At 30.8% G+C, this 19,519-nt stretch overlaps 1 protein-coding gene across 1 annotated transcript; it reads left to right on the top strand.

The window, feature by feature from the left end:
• Window positions 1–138: 138 nt before the first annotated feature.
• On the top strand, window positions 139–13,555 carry LOC134725064 (Golgi to ER traffic protein 4 homolog). The gene is made up of 9 exons (XM_063588564.1): window positions 139–259; window positions 5,033–5,111; window positions 5,558–5,639; window positions 6,465–6,617; window positions 8,462–8,600; window positions 10,019–10,159; window positions 10,902–10,977; window positions 11,547–11,616; window positions 13,124–13,555. The coding sequence occupies exons 1-9, from the start codon at window positions 147–149 to the stop codon at window positions 13,237–13,239; spliced, it is 969 nt and encodes a 322-aa protein (XP_063444634.1). The 5' UTR covers window positions 139–146; the 3' UTR covers window positions 13,240–13,555.
• The last annotated feature ends 5,964 nt before the right edge of the window (window positions 13,556–19,519 follow it).

The raw sequence follows: 19,519 nt of genomic DNA, 5'->3' as shown, positions 1-19,519 counted from the left end.
GAAAATTATATATATTCACAAAAATATGTTTTGAAATATCATTAATTATTCAAACTATACAAAAAAAAATCAAAAAATGTAATTTAATGAGGAAAATGTACATAAATAATAGTTTCGTTTCGTGAATTTGTACGAAGAGTAAAAAAATGGCAGCTTCTAGAAACGGTGGTGTTGACAGAGTTCTAAGAAAATGTCAATCATGTGTGGACGCCGGCAATTTTTACGAAGCACATCAAATGTATCGAACTCTGTATTTCAGGTACAGAAAAGTAAATAGGCACATGTGCTGAAAGTATACCCGTCCAGCTAAGAAACGGAACATATGTGCAACTGAAATTTTTATTTTTATTTGGATTAGGGGATTCCCAATAATTTGCCAATATTCATAATATTCGGCATCCTGTATGATTTCAGAATTCATATAAAAAACAGGTCTAAATTCGATATGAGTTTATGATAATAATAATAAACATCTTGCAAGAAAAGGTCGTACACCGTCACAGGGGTCAGGAATCTTGTTTTATAGATTGTAAACTGGTCTATGAGGGTATACTAGTCAAACCGGCACCTGGTCAATTCGGCACCCATAGAAAAAGTCAAATTGGCACCTGGTTAAATCTGCATCTAGTCAAATCGGCACCTATTTAAAGTCAATTCGGCATTTAATAATATTTGATTTTATCATGCATTTACATGGTTAAAAAGTATCAATAAAGGAGTACTAAGAATACATAATTTAATTATTTAAAGTTTTCCCAACATCCTATGACTGATTTTTTGTTAAGTTTTCTTTTCAATAACTGATTTAACTGGCGGTTGAGTTAACTAGCGGTTCAGATTTTATATTTAGGTGTATCATAAGCCAAATATCAAGATCATATGACTACCATGAAATACTAATCCAAGACTTGATATTTAGGTGTATCAGAAGCCAAAGATCAAGACTAAATGATTACCATGTACTTCTTAAATTATTAAAACACCCTTTATCCAATGCTAAAGCCCAAATATGGTTATATCATTAGGTCACATGATTACGGTACAGTACAGGTAGGGACTTATTTTTATGGAAGCCTTAATCCGTCTAGATGTCAGACTGGTCGGACAGTTGTCCCAGAGTAATAAACACCTGCTGTGCAATATCCAAGTGGAAGGTCGTAAATCAATCTGTACCAGCTTGATTAGAATTAAATTTTACCTGTACAGATATAATTGTATTTATGGAGAATAGATAAATGTAAAATATTGTTTTGTATTCAAAGAGAAAGAATTGAAATTAAAATTAAATATAAGAATTTAAATTAAAAATTAAATATTTAGAATTAAAATTAAAATTAAATATCATGAATGTGGGATTTTTTTTTTATAATTTGAAAATGAAATAAAGACGATTTTTAACAATATATTGTGTTGCCAATTATTATAATAGATTTGTGCCAATAAACTATTTTGTATTTGCATTTGTATTTGTATTTGTAAACCGTAAATATTTCATCTAATTCAAAATAATAAGCCTAATAACAACCAAGACTGTTTTCAATCGAAGTTTAAATCAAATTGTTGAGACATCAATCCCGTAAATTATACGAGTTTTCATTGATGGTTATATTATTTCCCCCTTTTAACGTCCTGTTCCTTTATATGTTATTATTAGAAACACAATTTTAAGTATGAGGCCAACATATCGTATTTATAAAATATGTATAGGCATTGTGAAAAAGTTATTTTCCTTATGATACAACTTTCCCCGTCGGAGCCTCTACATCAATTCACACCTGTCAATCATTTCTCGCAAGTAAAACATTTTGGTCAGACAGATCACTCGTGCTTTCTATTTTGACATATTTCCCGTTAATCTCTTTGAAAGTCAAACAATTGGTTTCTTTAAATACAATATTTATAACGCCGTGATCATATTTCGATTCCTATTTTTTATTTAACAAAAAATTGTTGACAATCGAGATATTGCCTTTCTATTTTCATATCTCAGTCGACTCTTTTCTGAAAATCGCCGGTGTTTTTATTATAAATATATTTTACGAATCGATACACGAAAATCAAAATTTAACCTTACATAGTTTATTGAATAAATGCACATTTATACCCCAATGGGGTTGAAGGCTAACCGTACTATTCATGATCAGCTGTCTTTACTTTTTCGTCGTACTTCTAGTCATTCTATAGCTCGCACAGTCCGTAAGAATTTTTAAATCGATGTTGTCCGAAGTTTAAAGGAGTTCTCCAAAGTAGAATATTTAAATGGGAATCCGGGAAATGACTGATAAAAATAAAACAAAAAAAAGTTAAAGAAGACTAAATCTTGTTTTGATTTAACATGTATGTAAATCGATTAAATTTCTATTCTGGTCAATCTATCAAGAGCCTCAAAACTAACGCACAATACTGTCAATCATTCCACATCAAATTTAATCATGAATGGATTTTCTCACGGTCGTTCAGTAAGGTCACCTGAGTTTACTGTTACGACATTTCCCGCCATATAAGAATCTCGTGCAGTGGACAAAATCGATCTTTAACATCTTTTATTAGCATTCAATAATATTGTGAGTGGAGTCAAGTTAAAGTTCAACCACGTGCACACGCCGTTGATCACTAAAATGTTTATCATGGAATTATCTTTTCACGGCAAATTTTTCTTAACAAATTGCTGTTAAAAATATATTACATACAAGTTTCATTTTTTACATGGATTGTGCGTAAATTAATATTACGCAATTAATTTAAATTCGGATTTCGGGATTAACACTTTCAGGATCTGGGAATTCTTTTTTTCGCGATGTCGGGATTTTGATTTATTTAAATTCGGGACCTTGGGACTTCGTGTTTTTAAGCCCGGGATTTCGAGATCCAGACCCTTTTTACCCCCTACCCTCAAATGCAGATCAATTATATAAATTTAGCATAATGAACAAACACGGAAATCTTAAAATAAACTTATGTCCGTGAAGAATCAATATCTACTTCTAGTGTTATCATTTGCGTTATATTTTATTGATACATCTCCAACTTTGAAGTTTCGGACAATAAATTGTTTACAGTAAAAATTAAAAACTACAAAGAATCAGCAAGCTACTAAATAATATACAAGTTTTGCTCACTGTAATTATTTTTTATATCTCGGAACTGACCCAACACAGACTGAAAATTAAATACATATTCCCGCGTACATATTATAGAAATATTTTGCATGTGGCCGCGTCAAACTAACCCTGGAGACAGCATTCTGCTAATTGATTTACGAGTAAAACAAAAATAACCGTGAGCTTCCAGAAATAGAATACATGTAAAAATATTTATGTTTGAAATTTTATGCAAACAAATAAGAAACAGATACACAAAAAAACAACAAGGAACATAAAAGAGGATATTTTGAGGAACAAATGATCACAAATTAGACAGTCAGAGCTCAGACATAAACAAGTCTGAATCTGCTTTTGACCCATAGAGGTCTAAATTTGTAAGTTTTAGGATTTGTCTCCCTTTAATGTAAGACAAAATACGACTTGAATAAGTCCAATATGGTTAAACAAGAAATAATTGACCAGAATCAAAAAGTTGCAAATATCGACTCCTACAGGTCGATAAGTGATCAAAATTTGTTAACTTCAAGACCCACGCATATTTATAAGGAGGTCATGCATCTAAATCAAATAATGACAACATTGAAAGCCAATGCTTTGTCTTCTAAAGAAAAATATGAATGAGAGTCTAAAAAATCGGAGATAATGTTAATTAACCTTACAATGCAACCACCTGGAATCACACTTAATGAGGTAAAACATCTGTGTTTAGTAAGGATGTTCAATCAGATAATTAAATATAGATAGCTCAAGTCCTTGTGAACTCTCATACAGGTTTTTGCTGTCATAGGTGGTGTAGTTTGGCCACAAAATAACATTAAGTTTTTTCACCAACATAAATAGACCTAAACAAGCTGTCATTTTCTGACTTAGATAAGTCTAAAATTGAAACTACATTTTTATAATAAATACATGTTTCGACTTATTTAAGTCAAAAACAAAAATAGACTTGTTTATGTCTGAGCTCTGACTGTTAGAAAATAAATAGCAGTTGAAATATAAAAACCATAATTAAAAAAATAGGCTATTTTTATTAAAACAAAGTTTTCTCCAGTACTTCACCTGTAAAAATATTTTATGTCAAAAACGATGTAATCAATAAAGTGACTGAGAGGTTAAAATTACAGGTAACCTGATTCTGAAATCAGTGAACCGTAATTCTAGCAGCACGGATTAAGATGAAAGGACAAATATATTGCCAATCACACCTGGATTTGTTGATTAATGACCATACTACCTACCATAAAAATGTCCGATTATTCATATCCGACTAGACGGATTAAGACATCCATAAAAATAAGTCCCTACCCGTACTGTATAATGTCAAAATGTTTACCAGAACATAAAAAAAAGTTTACTGTAACATGTACATTAGCTAAATATAGAACTGTAACCATGGAAAATACCACCAGATTTTTCACTGTAAGGATAATTGAACTTGTTGAGATATCAAATTCCTCCACTGGATAACCTTGATCCGCAGGTTAAATCTCAACCGCTGGTTAACTCAACCGCCAGTTAAATCTGAACTGCTGGTTAACTCAACCGCTGGTTATCTCAACCGTCGGTTACCATATCTTTATAAATAGGGTGCAAACATTATATTAATCCACCATTCTGCCTCTGATGAAGGTCCTTTTTGGACCGAAACCAGTCAGGCTATGAAACATCACCAGGCGCTGTTAATTATGTGTATTGGTATATATACTGTATTTTTAAGTCTCATTAATTTACTATTTTCATTTAAAAAAATACATACATGTAGAGTTGAAAAGGAAGATTATTCATCTTGAAGGTCCACAATGTTTCTTAGTAGTATGAAAGACACCTTCAAGAATTTAAAACATTTATCCATTCCAGTTAAAAAAAAAATGAACTTAATTTCTAATTATGAATTTTACTTTCTAAGTTTCTTATTGATGTATTTTCAGATACAATGGACAGAAAAAATACACAGAGGCATTGAACCTTATATACAATGGAGCAGTTACCTTACTTCAACATAACCAGGTAAAGTTTGGGTGGAGTTAACAAGCATTTATTTGTGTCATGTATTTTATAGAAAAAAGACAAGCTGACAAAAATTAAAGCAAATGAGGCAGGTTTCTAAAAGTCAGACTTACTGTATATTACACTACCTTCTTTTTGGAATGATCATATTCAACAAGAAACCTACAAAAAATATGCATTAAAAAAGAGAAACAATATCAAAGGAATATATTGAATATCTTTATTACAGATCTAGGGAATGATTTATTCTACATTTTGTTCTGATTCTATATATATGAGAATAGAAACATACTCATGATACTGATTAGTCTTATTTGAGGTAATGTTGTGTTGTATTATAATAACACACATATGCATGTGTTATCAAAAACATTTTTTGGGGCTCTCTTTTTTATTCTTTTTATTTTTATATTTAATCCATATCTTACATTTTGTTACTTGCATAGCATTCAAGTGGAGCTGATTTAGCTATGTTGATGATAGAATTGTTGAATACTTCTACACAGCAAGTGACAGATGATACAATAGGTAAATATAAATATTGACTCTCTGACTGTAAAACCAAACAGATGAGTGCACTTACATTGTTAAGCCAAAAATTAAAATTAAGTAGATTTTCATCCAAAGTTTTGAAAAAAATGGGGCGGGTGGGAGTATTTTATTTTTTAAATTTTATTTAATATGAAACCTTCTTGTGACATGAACTTCATATATATATGCAAGTGTAATAATTAGCTTATATCATGTAAATGTGTCAACATGTATAAAGAATCGTACATAATTTTTCAAATTCTTAAGTAAATATCTCAAGTTTGGCAACGGCTGTTCTACATGCAATTGCTACTTTAGAAACCTATTTTCAGTAAAGCCAAAAAGATGAGTGCACTTACATTGTTAAGCAAAACAACAGATATACATTGAAATGCAACATCAGCATGCACATAATCCAATAGTGATATGAGACATCTATTCTCCAAACTACCAAAGAACAAAGGAAGTTATCAGCTACAGGTCTTCATACTGCCTTCAACAATGAACAAAACAATCAGATTTTAAAATCCATATACTTCTGGAAATTAAAACCATTCACCTCTAAAAAGCCTTCAAACATCCTCCCACCTTATGCAATCATTTTTAAACCGCCACACCAGTGTTTGAGTCTTGTTACAACCTTTGCAAAAAAGGAGAGAAAAGTTGCACTTGATTAACAGGTATGTGTCAACATAAATGATTTGATTTAAAAGGTATTTTATCCCAAACAACACCATGGCTACTATATGTTTTCATCATGATAGTAAACACAATCAATCTAGCATTAACAAATGTAAACACAATATTCTTTTTATATTTCAGATAAAGTTCTACAGATATTTAATCTGTTAAATGCTGATTCAGCAGAAAAACATAATTTTATGATAGCTGCAATTCGATGGTCAATGAATGTTAGTCAACACAAACGTGGACATCCAGATCTACATCAAAAATTTGGTCTTGCTTTTTGGAAGGGTAAATATTATAGAAAACACTATTAGAAAACATATGTAATAATTTTTTTTTTTTTTTATTCTGATTTTTTTTGTGGATATCTGATTTTTTTGTATTTTGTCAATTGTGACACATATTTGATCATATTGATGTAATATATGTATGTTATTGAATACTACAATTATTAACATGGTCAGAAAAAATATGAAATGCTTCAAATGCTTGTGTTGTGATTTATTTTGAAACAACTCTGTATATTCCATAGATAATAAATGACAGGGTCATAAATCAGAATGCAAACATCTACCGTATAGGACATACAGTAAAAACCAACATTATCCCAAATTCTTTTCTTCTGCAATCAGTCATACTTTCAAGGAGCTCATATTAATAACTGAAACAACATGAAGCAACAATATAAAATGAAATACTATGACTCACAGTGTTCCAGCTAGGCCGTTTTCAGAGGGTGCGGCGCCCGCCCTTTCCCGAGTGGCGCCCTGTGCCCTTTTTACAGTTTCCAGGGCGCCCTGCCTTTTTTGAAGATCGATTGTATATTAATTTGTTCGTATTGATATGATACGCTAATGACTAAATTTTACCTGGGGGAAAGTTTATGACTTTGTTTACGACCCCAAGCTAATCAACGGTTACAACTGGTGTCATAATCTGTTGTTATAGGTAATCCGTTTATCGGATGGGTCATTAGTGATCATCAACATTAATTCATTCAATAGAATCGGTCAGTCGGCAATTATCTTTGAAGAAATGTGTGTACAACAACTTGGGCACAATTTGCGATGTTTACCGTAGTTTCATGGAGGAAACGTAATGACAGAAAGTTGAAAACCATAATAAACTCATTGAAGACATTGTTAAACTTGTTTTCCGTGAAATAAATAGAAAATTCAGACGTATTTGTCATTATCTGCCTTCATTTTTGATACAAAAATAACAAAATGGGCCGCCATATTGTGATCCTATTTACGTACTGTTTATAATCCTCCAAAGAAGGAGCACACCCGAATAAAGAAAGATAACTCAATCTGATTTTTTTCTCTAGCATTGAGTAACCCATTTACATATTCTTAAATATGTCTATATACTTCTTGCTTAAGAATATATATGTTTAGGTAATTATTTTGAGTTATGGGAAAAGTTAAAGAGGGTCTTAGTAGCATTGTTGGTAGGGTGCCTTGGTCATCTTTTTCTGTATTCTTTATTTTTTGATACAATTTTTCACTGTTGCTATATATCCTAAAATTGTGCAATTACTGAGCACAGCTGTTTTGTGCTGTATTGTCATTAAGCACAGCAGGGGTAGAAAGGTGAAACTTGTAAAATCTGGCAGACTATAGAAACAAAATGAAACAGGTCACCTTTAAAAACATACTGCTACAACTGTGCCAAGCAATGATAAAAAAACTTATGTGACAAGCTGCTTGACAAGTTTTTCAGCCTAAAAAGTAGAAAGATAGAGTTCTATATGGGCTAATGATGTTGTACTTGTATAACCTGTGATTCAACGAATAAACACAATGTTTGATTAATATCTTTTATTAAAATATGCCCTTTACATATTATCATTTCGCGCGTTAAATGCCCTTTTTCAGGATTGGCACCCTGCCCTTTTGGAATCCTTGCTGGAACACTGACTCAGTCTTCACGCTGAGTGGCAGCCCAGACAGCCCAGGCTTGTAAAATTGCTCTCAGGCCTGTAAAAATCATATCTGCAGGCCAACAGAATCTAATTAAAAATTTTCAAAAATTGAGCTTTAGTCCTGTAGATTTAACAGTTCATCATGAAGATTGCTATGTATTTGCTCTTTTTCCCTTAAAGTTATGGAATTATTTTATTCTTTCAGACAAGAATTATTCTCAGGCCAGATACCATTTTATCCATTCCGCTGACGGTGATAATTGTGCCTTGATGTTGGTAGAATTCCATGTCAACCATGGATACTCTTCAGAAGTTGACATGTTCATAGCACAAGCAGTTTTACAGTATGTTTTTACTAAGTTTCAACCTGTAATGGTTTAAGACTAGTTTCTGATCATGTGATACCTATAGATTGGTCGATTGATTATTTGCTGTTTAACACCACTTTCAGCATATATTTTATTTCTTGACATTCATCTAAAAGGCTGGCCTGAATTATTTACTGATTTAAAAAAAAAACATTTCCATGAACAGAAACTTTAAAAATGTTGATATTTAGAGGTCTAACATAAGCGGTAAAGCCATGATAATTCAAACAAACAATATAAAAAAGATAATGCAAGAAAAAAAAAAATATTTGTACATATACAGAATATATCACTTGAATAATAACATTATAAGCTGACAGAACTTGGATAAGCCAACAAGTATGAATTTATTCTTATTATTCCTTAACTCTTAGAAACTAATGAAGTTTTTACTTAACATATCTCTGCAGGTAAAAACTGTATTCCTTCCACATTGAAGAAGGTACAGTTAAATATATAATGAAATTCATCACCCAATTTTTCTTTCTTACATAAATCACAAACTCTAATCTATCAATAATAACTAATCTATCCTCTTTAATGGGTAAAAAAACTAACTACTGCATTTAGATTTGCATCAATGGTGTCCTAAATTATTTAATTAATTTTCCATACAAAATTCGGCCATTTTAACATTTAGATCAATTAAATATTTCATTCTTCCAATTGTATACAAACAAATCATGGTATAACTGATAAACAGTAACATTAAGGATGACCAGTAAGAAGCTGACACAAAACATTGAATGGCCTTCATGTAATTATTTACAGTTTAGAAAAAAATATTTACACAAATAGATAGGTTTTGATTGAAACAAATTTGAGCAAGAGTTACTTCCCTTTTACAGCATGTTGGAGCTCTAAGTTCACAAATTCCTCCATCAATCAGCCACATTTAACTTGTTATATAGAGTGCTAGACTTGAAAAAAGTTTTTTCCTGAACAATTTTCATTTAAATTTCTTTAGGCCTTAATTTATCACTTCAACCTAGTAAAGATATTTTATCAGAGTTGATTGTATCACATGGTTCAATTTTGGATGCCTTATAAGGAAATCATCTTTTTATACCTTCCAAGGGAAATAACTTGGACACGAATAAGTTGATATCAGGCTTATTATATATACACAAATTGTAGATTAATATAAGGCAATCTCTCACAAAATGTAGTTGAGCATGAAACACCATTTAGACCCTGTATCCTCCTTGAAGCATATATAATGCAATACTGTAAGTTACAGCAATGTATCAGAAAATACGGAGAGAAGACACATGGTTTCAGTTAATAGATAGATACCTTCTGGGGTTGCATAAAACTAAAAATGTAGTTTAAGAATTTACATGTTCATGATAATTTAATGCATTATTTTATATAATATTTTATATTATTTCCAGATATTTATGTCTACAGAATAAAGATACTGCTCTGATAGTGTTTACCAATTATACAAAACAGCACCCAGGAGTGTGTAAGGGGCCTCCCTATTTACTGCCTTTACTGAACTTTGTATGGTTTCTATTATTAGCATTAGAGGGGTAAGAAATGGAAATGTGAAAAAAACATATATTGTTTTGTTTATAGAAAATCTAATTGTATAAAGTGAAATTAGATCATATTAGTTCCTGATTATTTACATGTCTCAGTGCATCTAGATGTATGTCCATATTGAGCATAAAGATGTTTAATGAAGGAAGTTTTTTGATATTTATTTTGATTTTTTTAGATGATTTTCAGAATGACATCAGATGGTAGTTAGTTGATTAATGTCCTGTAGGGAACATTACATGCATTTAAAATTTCCTAGTTAAATAAAAAAATGATAATTTCACATGTGAAATAAACATAGTTGTTTCACTCTCTGACGTCATACAATAATAAGCGTTGTCAAGACGTCGATAACGTCAGATCAAAACAAATTGTGAATGCATAGGGTAAAAATATAGTTCCTTACACTTTCTAAATTAATTTCATGAAAAAAGCCATTTGCTTATGTAATAAAAAGAATAACTAATTAATAAAGAATTAAAGAATTCAAATATCGTGATGGAACAACACTGATAATTAACTCATGCCCTATGAGCATTCGTGAATTAATGTGTTGTTCGGTCACTCGTTGAATATTTTTCTCTATTTGAATTCTTAGATAAGTTATTCTATAAATATTTTTACTTACTCCTTCTTTTTCATTGTTTCTTATTATTGAAATATTGTAAAATGAAATTAAAGAAAACAGTAGTAGAAATAGATACACATCTTAATATTTTTGTTTTATTTCAGGGGTAAGGTAACAGTGTTTTCTATTCTCTGTGATAAATATGAGTCTTCTATCAAGAGAGATCCAAGTTATAAAGAGGTAAACATTAGTTTTGAAAAAATATAAAAACATTTATGTACAAGTTGATCAAGTAGACATTTAATACTACATGTATATAAATGGAAAATGAATGATGAACATTTTTGCATAGTTCTTGCTTCTTTATTAATGTTAGTTTTATATATATCAAGAATGTTAGCTTTGATATTGAGATTTACTATGTTTTCTTGCACTTAAGATTTTTCAAGAGATCATATGCATTCACTAAATAATACACCAGCTTGATGTCAAAATAAATATAGAGCTGAGTGCTTGTTTGTTATATTTGTAGGTTGCTGTACAAATGTTTGAAGGCAGTTCTACACATATTCCCCAAAATTAGAAAAGGAGAGAAAAAGATTAAAATATAAGCATGCAAACTCCTCTCAGATAGCAAACAATTGAATAAACTTGCATAATATATCAAAACTTTCATTGCAATGACAAACTTTAATTCAGGAAAAAATATGGTAATGTTTATTTGGAATTGTCATTAGAAATCAAATGATAAAACAACCTTGTGATACCTTGTGGGATTAAATTTTCATGGTATTATTTTTTATTTTCAGTATTTAGATAAAATTGGTCAATTATTCTTTGGATTGCCACCACCAAGGAAAAGCAACCAGGGCATGTTTGGTAAGTAAAAATTATAATATAACAAAGGTTTTAAATTGAATATTTAGATTTATAGATAATTGTTAACACAAAATGTTTTTATTAGAAAGCATAGTATGAAATGTATATTGTATGATAGATGGAGAGACAGCTTATAACCAATGATAGGACAAAAATTTTGAAAATTATTTTGTTACTAAAGACTATTTAGCGTTTACCTTAAAATTTGGATGGGATTAATAGTGGTCAGGGTCTTAAAAAAAGTGCATCCCAGGCATCTACTTAAAATAATTGCTCTTGTTATGCTATTAAATCATATTAAGGTAGCTCTCCACAGTTGGGTGTGTAGTTTCGCATTTTGGTGCCTGTGGATTTTTCAAATATGAGAGCTAGTGTGCAATAAAATTCATTTTTTGATAGCTGAGTATTAAAATAGCCTTTGTATTGGGTTTATATGAACATAAAGGTTATGTAATGTTTGTAATATAGGCTGTTTTCTGTATGACAGTCCGTATTTGCATGTCCCTACCATACATTGGTCCGGCAATTATTGTATTGTTTTTTTCCAACTTTTTATCGCACGAACTTTGTGATTGGATGTTACAAAAAAATGAGGCGAAAGACACCCATTTTTTATTTGATCATTAGGAAGATTTATGAAAACAGTTTCTAAAAAGGTATCACTCAAAGGCATTGAAATTCTAGTTTGATCCAAATTTTGGGGGGATATGTGACATGTTCACCCCCCTTTTTGCAATATTTTATGGTAAATAAATGCAAAATGTTGCCATGGATACACATAAAAGGAATTAATTTTCACCCTTTGAACTTTTGAAAATCAAATCTATGGAAGAAAATGATTACATACATATGCAAATGTACAACACAAGCAGTTAGGTTAATGTATTCAAAATCCAGGAATAGGAGATGATAAAACATTTTGGGGCTCATTTTTATGCCCCACCTAGGATAGTAGGGGGGCATTATGTTTCCTGGTCTGTGCGTTCGTTTGTCTGTCTGTTCGTTCGTCTGTTTGTCTGTTCGTTCATCCGTCTGTCCCGCTTCAGGTTAAAGTTTTTGGTCAAGGTAGTTTTTGATGAAGTTGAAGTCAAATCAACTTGAAACTTAGTACACATGTTCCTTATGATATGATCTTTCAAATTGTAAAGCCAAATTAAACTTTTGACCCCACTTTCACGGTCCACTGAACATAGAAAATGAAAGTGCATGTTTCAGATTAAAGTTTTTGGTCAAGGTAGTTTTTGATGAAGTTGAAGTCCAATCAACTTGAAACTTAGTACACATGTTCCCTATGATATTATCTTTCTAATTTTAATGCATAATTATATTTTTTATCCAATTTCATGGTCCATTGAACAATGATAGTGCGAGTGGGGCATCCGTGTAGTTTGGACACATTCTTGTTAATTTTATTTTCTAACTGTGGAGTGCTACCTAAATTATGATTTTCCTTTATATGAAACAACAAGTCTTAATTAAACACAATCTGTCTTTTTCTATATGACAGGTAATTTACTAAATAGTTTACTAGGAGGAGGAGAAGAAGAACCTATGCAAACATCAACAGAATCAGTGCAGTCTCCGAAAGTGGAAAAAGTTGAATCTGTCGTAGATTTGGACTAGGGTGTCATCATTGTTATAATTATAAACAATTGTTGAAATGTATTCATTGACTATTCGTTTATTCATGAATTCAGTAAAAAAAACTTTGTGTTTTTACAGATTTACTTCATAGTTGGGGAAAAAAATCAATCTTGGTATGAAAGAAAAATATTTCAGCGATAACAAGACCTCAATTTCATACATGTATTCAAAGTTTTGGTATTATTTTTGTTGGAGTGAAAATGTCGAGAGACTTTTTTTTTGAGTGAGAGTTTTATTGGAACAGTTTTTTACTTTTTATTTATAAGCAAAAACATCAGTTAACAATGAAAATTGTCCATGGTTCCTGTAGGTTCATCAATTTTTTTATGGTACCAATTTTCTTTGAACGAGGAAAACACACATATTTGTTGACATTTGATTTGGTGATTTTATCAATTTCTTCATACTTTCTTAAAAAAAAAAGTTGTAATTCTTTGAACATTTGAATTTGTGTGTTGTTAGATCAGAAATGTAATGAACTCAAATCATTCTGGAATGTCAATAACTAGAAATGTTTAGTCTATCAAAAATTTGTATTTTCCTACCTCAGAAAACATAAATAGATATCTGTTAATTTGCCATTTTAGAATCTAATGCATCCTGGGTAATATTTTCAAATGCGTTCACCAAAGCGTTTTAATTGGTTTAAAACGTTTTAAACAATGGAAATTCAACCAATGACATAACGTTAGTTTCACTTTGGGGTACGAACAATGAAATTACCCATGATGCTTTAGATTCTGAAATGGCGAATTGCAAGGCGGTAAGCAATATAAGTGTTACACATAAAAGCTGTTTCAATTATTGAATGTGTTTGGTGAGTGAATGTGTCAAACATTGTATGTATATAGTGCTGTTACATGAATTATTTACAAAAATATTTAAATTATGGTATAAAGCTCAGTCTGAAAGCATTTATATTTCTGTTTATTGATACTTTTGGGTTTGCAGGCGTAACTTCATAATGATATATTATAAGTTAAACATGAAAATGTACACACATACCTACATTGTTATTATTTCTAAGATATGCATAAATTTTTTATGATAATTGATACTTCATTTGCTCATCTTTATTTTCTTTGAAGCATTCTTAAATGGTTTCTCTTACAGAGAAAAATATTGTATTAAAAAATTGCTTTTCACCTTTGAAGGATATTTTGTCAATATTGCCCTCACTTTCTTTAAAAATTAAGTAAATGAAAAAAATTGACATTGGGCTAATCACATGCCTATTCGTAAGTATCAGTTAATTACATGTAAATATGACATGTATGAGGTTGTAGCGTTTAGCAGTTTCTGAGTTATTTAAAATATATATTTGTCAAACACTGATTTTTATTGACAAATGGACTGGATAGAGAAATCAAATGCAATAAAGTCCATTTTTAGAGTGGGGCATAAAAATAAATGTTTCTTAGTCTAAAATGCTGATTTCCCTTAATGGAGAAAGAAGGCTTCTGGACATATTTCTTTCATGAAAAACAAAGAATTAGCATGCATCTTCCTTAATGGAGAAAGTAGCTATAGGCTAATGAACATATTTATTTGAATAATAATAAAAAGAAACTACATGCATATTGTGAGTTTCAATGGTCTGCCTGGTTTCCTTTCAAATATTTATTTTTTTGTTTTCATGTTATTAACACAGTTGGTGAGAAACCATTGTATATTAAGTGCTTGTAACATGTAAGTTATTTATTTTTTCATATTATGTGAAACATTCAGTTTTATAGCTCTATAAACACAGCTTTTTCACGTTTAAAAGATGGGAAATAAAAGTAACACAACAAAATCCTATTTTTTTACTTTTTATTATATTTTGGCGTTAATATTGATTGGAATTTCTAACTGCATTTAATACCTGTTGGTAACCTTCTGCTGTTGTCTTTTCTATGATCGGGTTGTTGTCACTTTGACACATTTCCCATTTCCATTTTCAATTTTATGAGTGTTAATGTACAAACAAGTTTGTCAGATATTACCTAGCTGTTGGATATCTGTCAAACAAGAGATGAAATAAACAAATTTTCATCATCTTATTTAGGTTCTCCCCTAAATTCTAGATGGTAAGGTAACAGCAATCAAAATAAAAAAATCGTAAGCATTTGGAGTAGTTCAAATCAAATTTGTATCAGAACGGCAGACATTTTAAAAAGAAGGAGTTATGATTGTCAAGTATTTAAAAGATTAAAAGTGAAGGTTTTCCTGATATGGCTAAGACTTTACATTTAAGGATTGTATATGGCGGTTTAATGTTCAGTGTCAAGTTAATATAAATGCATATTCAGGATAAGAACATGTTAATGTGCTATGGATATTAACTCAGCTTTGAATCTACTGAAACACTTAGTTTCGATTTTAACATGCTAGTTCAAAAGTAAAAATGTGAGATTTAATGAGCATTTTAAAATTTAAACTTTCTAAAGTTGAAATTTTTGAGTCAAAAGAATAAAGAATTTACTTTAATTGTTCAAAGGAAAGTACCATGTTCTATATAGAAATTGTGGTAAATCATGGTTAACATATAAACAAGAAAATGTGGTGTGATAATGTGCATGTAATTCAAATGAGACAAAATAACACCAGGCATCAAATGACCTAAAAGTTACCAATGAATGTATTTCTTTCCATCAATCTTATATTTGCTGTGTATTCATTGTTCACAGCATGTATTTCTTTTCAAAACTCGATTTGTATCTGTATGTACATTTAGCATTGCCATAAAAGTAGGAGGTTTGACTATCCTCAAAACCAGGTTCAACCTACTATTATTTCCTAAAATGTCCTGTACCAAGTCAGGAAAACGGCCCTTGTTATATTGTTGTCGTTTCTCTGTGTGTTGCATTGCAGTGTTGTGTTTATGTTGTGTCTTTGTTCTCGTATATTTGATGTGTTTCCCCTCAGATTTAGTTTGTAACCCGGATTTGTTTTTTCATCAATCAATTGATGAATTTTACTCATTGGACTAATTAATATTGATAACACCCTTGCAACTGTCAAAGTACCCAATTCTTTTTGATCAAAAAGTATAGTTAAATGGTAAGTAATTCAGTCTTATTGGATCTTCTTAGGTTGGCTCTTTCCATGCAGGTTAGGAACCATTTATGGTTTTAAAGCTCACATGATGATCCATAACTTGAAAGTGGGATTTGCTTGTAATTTCACAGAGATAGATATGAAGTGTAAGCTATCTCTGGCATTTAGCTTAATCTAATTGACTGCCGACACAAAAATTGGTACATTGACTTATAGGATTGCCAGTAAAGGGGTTAATAAAAGTTCCATACATGCAGAAATATATATTCAGTGTTTCTAATGTCAAGGGCAATGACCTAGCTTATCGCAGTTAGCCACTTAATTTGAACTGAGGACGAAAGAAATATAAGTGCTTGAAATTGAAGAAAGCAATTGCGTAAAGAATACTGTACTCATTTATCTCGCCATAGATGCCAGTATTGAAACTTAGCATATGCCCAAGACTCGTGCTTTATTTACAAAAAATTCATCAGTGACGCTCAAATAAAAAAGTTAAAAAGGCCAAATAAAGTACAAAAAAAAGTAAAATCACAAAAATACTGAACTCAGAGGAAAATCAAATCGGAAAGTCCCTAATCGCATGGCAAATTCAAATGACATAACACATCAAAAACGAATGGACAAGAACTGCCAAATGCCTTATTTGGTACCGTACAGGCATTTTCAAATGTAGAAAGTGGTAGATTTTGAAATTTGAAAACCATTTAGTATAAAAATTTCATAGAAGTTTGGCCAAATACAACTGAGGTAGAAAAGCCTTAGTATTTAAAAAAAAAACTTAAGTTTTTTAAACAGTAAATTCATTATTTTGACCATATCAATGATATTTCATGTTTCATTGGGTTTAATTTGTAACCTGGATTTTTTTTCTCTTAATCAATTTATGGATTGAACAGCGGTATATTACTTGCCTTTATTCATGTCAACACTGCTTACTTCGGGTAATATAAACTCCACTAGCAGTGGTTGTCAATGAAACTTACCATAGATACCAGAATTAAATTTTTACGGTCTTATTATTTTCACGAATTTTGCGGTAGGAATATTTTCGCGAGAATAAATACTCGCGAATACAAATGCAGATTTCATGCATATAGAAACCATTGAATCAATATCATTGGAATTTACAACTGGATATGTACCTTGTTAATGGTTTTATACTTCCCATGGTGATCCATAACTTCCCGAGGGTATCTTCAGCTCAGGAGTCAGTATTTCGGTACTGACATGAGTAAACAAACTTTATAAATTTTGAAATTATTAAGAAACTAAGGTTTCAACTCCCTCAGGCAAAGTTGGCTTTAGCTAATTTTGGCTATTTGGTTTCGGTATTTTTTGGCATATAGCTCTTCCACGGTTTCGGTACTTATCCATCTTTGATTTTCAAATGTTTGCCTTTGAGCGTTCCTGATGAAGGTATATCCAGAAAATCTTCGGACGCAAGAAATTATTAAACGTGTTGTTTTCGATTTTTGTTAACCTTAGAAAAATAATTTCAATTGAACCATGAAACTGGTTCTGACATCACCAGTTATTTTAAAGAAATTTAATTAAGAAATAAAGGGACTAAAGAAGAGAATAATAATCCAAGCTAAATATGACGTTATTATCAAACAAAGATCAAAACAGAGGATTTTCTGATAAAATAATCTTTGTTCGTTTTGTTTCATGTTGTCAAACAAATGAAGACCCAATGAATGAAAATCTTAACAATCATAAGTCAGATATTAATGTTCATATAATTTTTTTGGACCGCGAAATTAAATACATGCAAACTCATCGACAATAAAAAAAATTGTGAAAAAGTACAGATACCTTGAGTCGTATGTATGCAATAACGACTAGCAATTATTGTAGGAAGTAAATAGAGTTAGTTCTCCTAGTACGGATTTTTTACTCCTTTCATCTATCTTGTTTGTAGACTTCCGTAAGGATTACTTCCATATTGTATATGTACAAGTTGACTCTTTCAAAGATTTCCACCATGCATTGGTAGAAGTTGAATGTAGAATAAATATATCTTAAAGATGGGGAATTAGAAATGTCTTTTAGTCCAATATAGTGATCCCAATCAACGGAGGCTATGAATCATATATCTTTCACAAATACATAAAACAAAAATTGAAGACCATCTAAGTCATTTATTTTGTTTCGCTTTTTTCACGCTTAAAATATAGGAAATAAAAGTTTCACAACAAAGTCCTTACAGTATATTTATTTATTCATATTTAAGTATAATTGTATGTGTGAACACAACATTTTATCAGATATAAACAAGCTGTTGCATATCAGTAAAACAAGAGATGAAATTCACAAATGAACCCAACCTATTTTAGGTAATCCGTTATTCTAGAAGCTAATATCAACCAATTTAAAACAACAAAAGGACTTGAATTTTGTAGTAATTTATATGAATTTTGTGTAAAATGATATCCAATTTAAAAATAAGGAGATGTGACATGAAAGTCAAGTATTTCAGTAGATTTACAGCCGATTCCATTGAGTGTGTTGACAAGGGTAATATCTTTGGTTAGTTTGCTTGTTAGCTGAACCGTGAAGTCATTGTTAGGAAAGGTATTCTTCCCTCCGTTTAAAGTAGCCTAGTCCTACATTTAGATATATTGGTTATTTGTCGGACTAGTCTACTCTGGAAGGAGAGTAGTTTACCTAACCTAACAATGACTTCACGGTTCATCTAGCAGGCAAAATAACCAAAGATATTACCTTTAGCTACATACTCACTGAAATCTGCTGTAAAGTGAAGGGTTCTCAAAATAATATGAATATTGGCCAGATTTAACATTTTATAATGATGGTTGGCTGCTTAATGTTCAGTGGCAAATAAAATGCATCAATATTGGAAGTGAGATTATATAAGTGTGATTATATATATAAACCAAGCTTTGTATTTGACCGATACACTTGGTCTTGATTTATCAAAATGATAGTTCTATGTCTAAAATATGAGATTTACTGATCATCTTTAAAACTTTCAGCAGTCGAAACATATTGTCAAATGGGTACAGTGCTAGAATCTATTTTAATGAATTAAGGGGAAATGTCATGTTGTGAATAGAAATTGTGTTAAATCATGGTTTATTTATATAAAAAAAAAAGAAGATGTTGTATGCTTGCCAATGGTACCACCAGACATCTATGTAAATGGCCGAGATTATGCCACTGAATTTTATTCTTTCCAACTATCTGAAATCTGCTGTCT

The sequence above is a fragment of the Mytilus trossulus genome, chromosome 7 (genome assembly GCF_036588685.1).
Source record: "Mytilus trossulus isolate FHL-02 chromosome 7, PNRI_Mtr1.1.1.hap1, whole genome shotgun sequence".
Classification (NCBI taxonomy): domain Eukaryota; kingdom Metazoa; phylum Mollusca; class Bivalvia; order Mytilida; family Mytilidae; genus Mytilus; species Mytilus trossulus.
The sequence above is the reverse complement of the archived record's forward strand: the minus strand, read 5'-3'. Positions and strand labels throughout refer to the sequence as shown.

What these genes read in the sequence shown, in the direction of transcription:
- LOC134725064 (XM_063588564.1), top strand. Translation starts at nt 147, where the DNA reads ATGGCAGCTTCTAGAAACGGTGGTGTTGACAGAGTTCTAAGAAAATGT. An exon ending in TATCGAACTCTGTATTTCAG is followed by an intron (nt 260 to 5,032) that starts GTACAGAAAAGT and finishes ATGTATTTTCAG; the next exon opens with ATACAATGGACAGAAAAAAT. An exon ending in CTATTATTAGCATTAGAGGG is followed by an intron (nt 10,160 to 10,901) that starts GTAAGAAATGGA and finishes GTTTTATTTCAG; the next exon opens with GGGTAAGGTAACAGTGTTTT.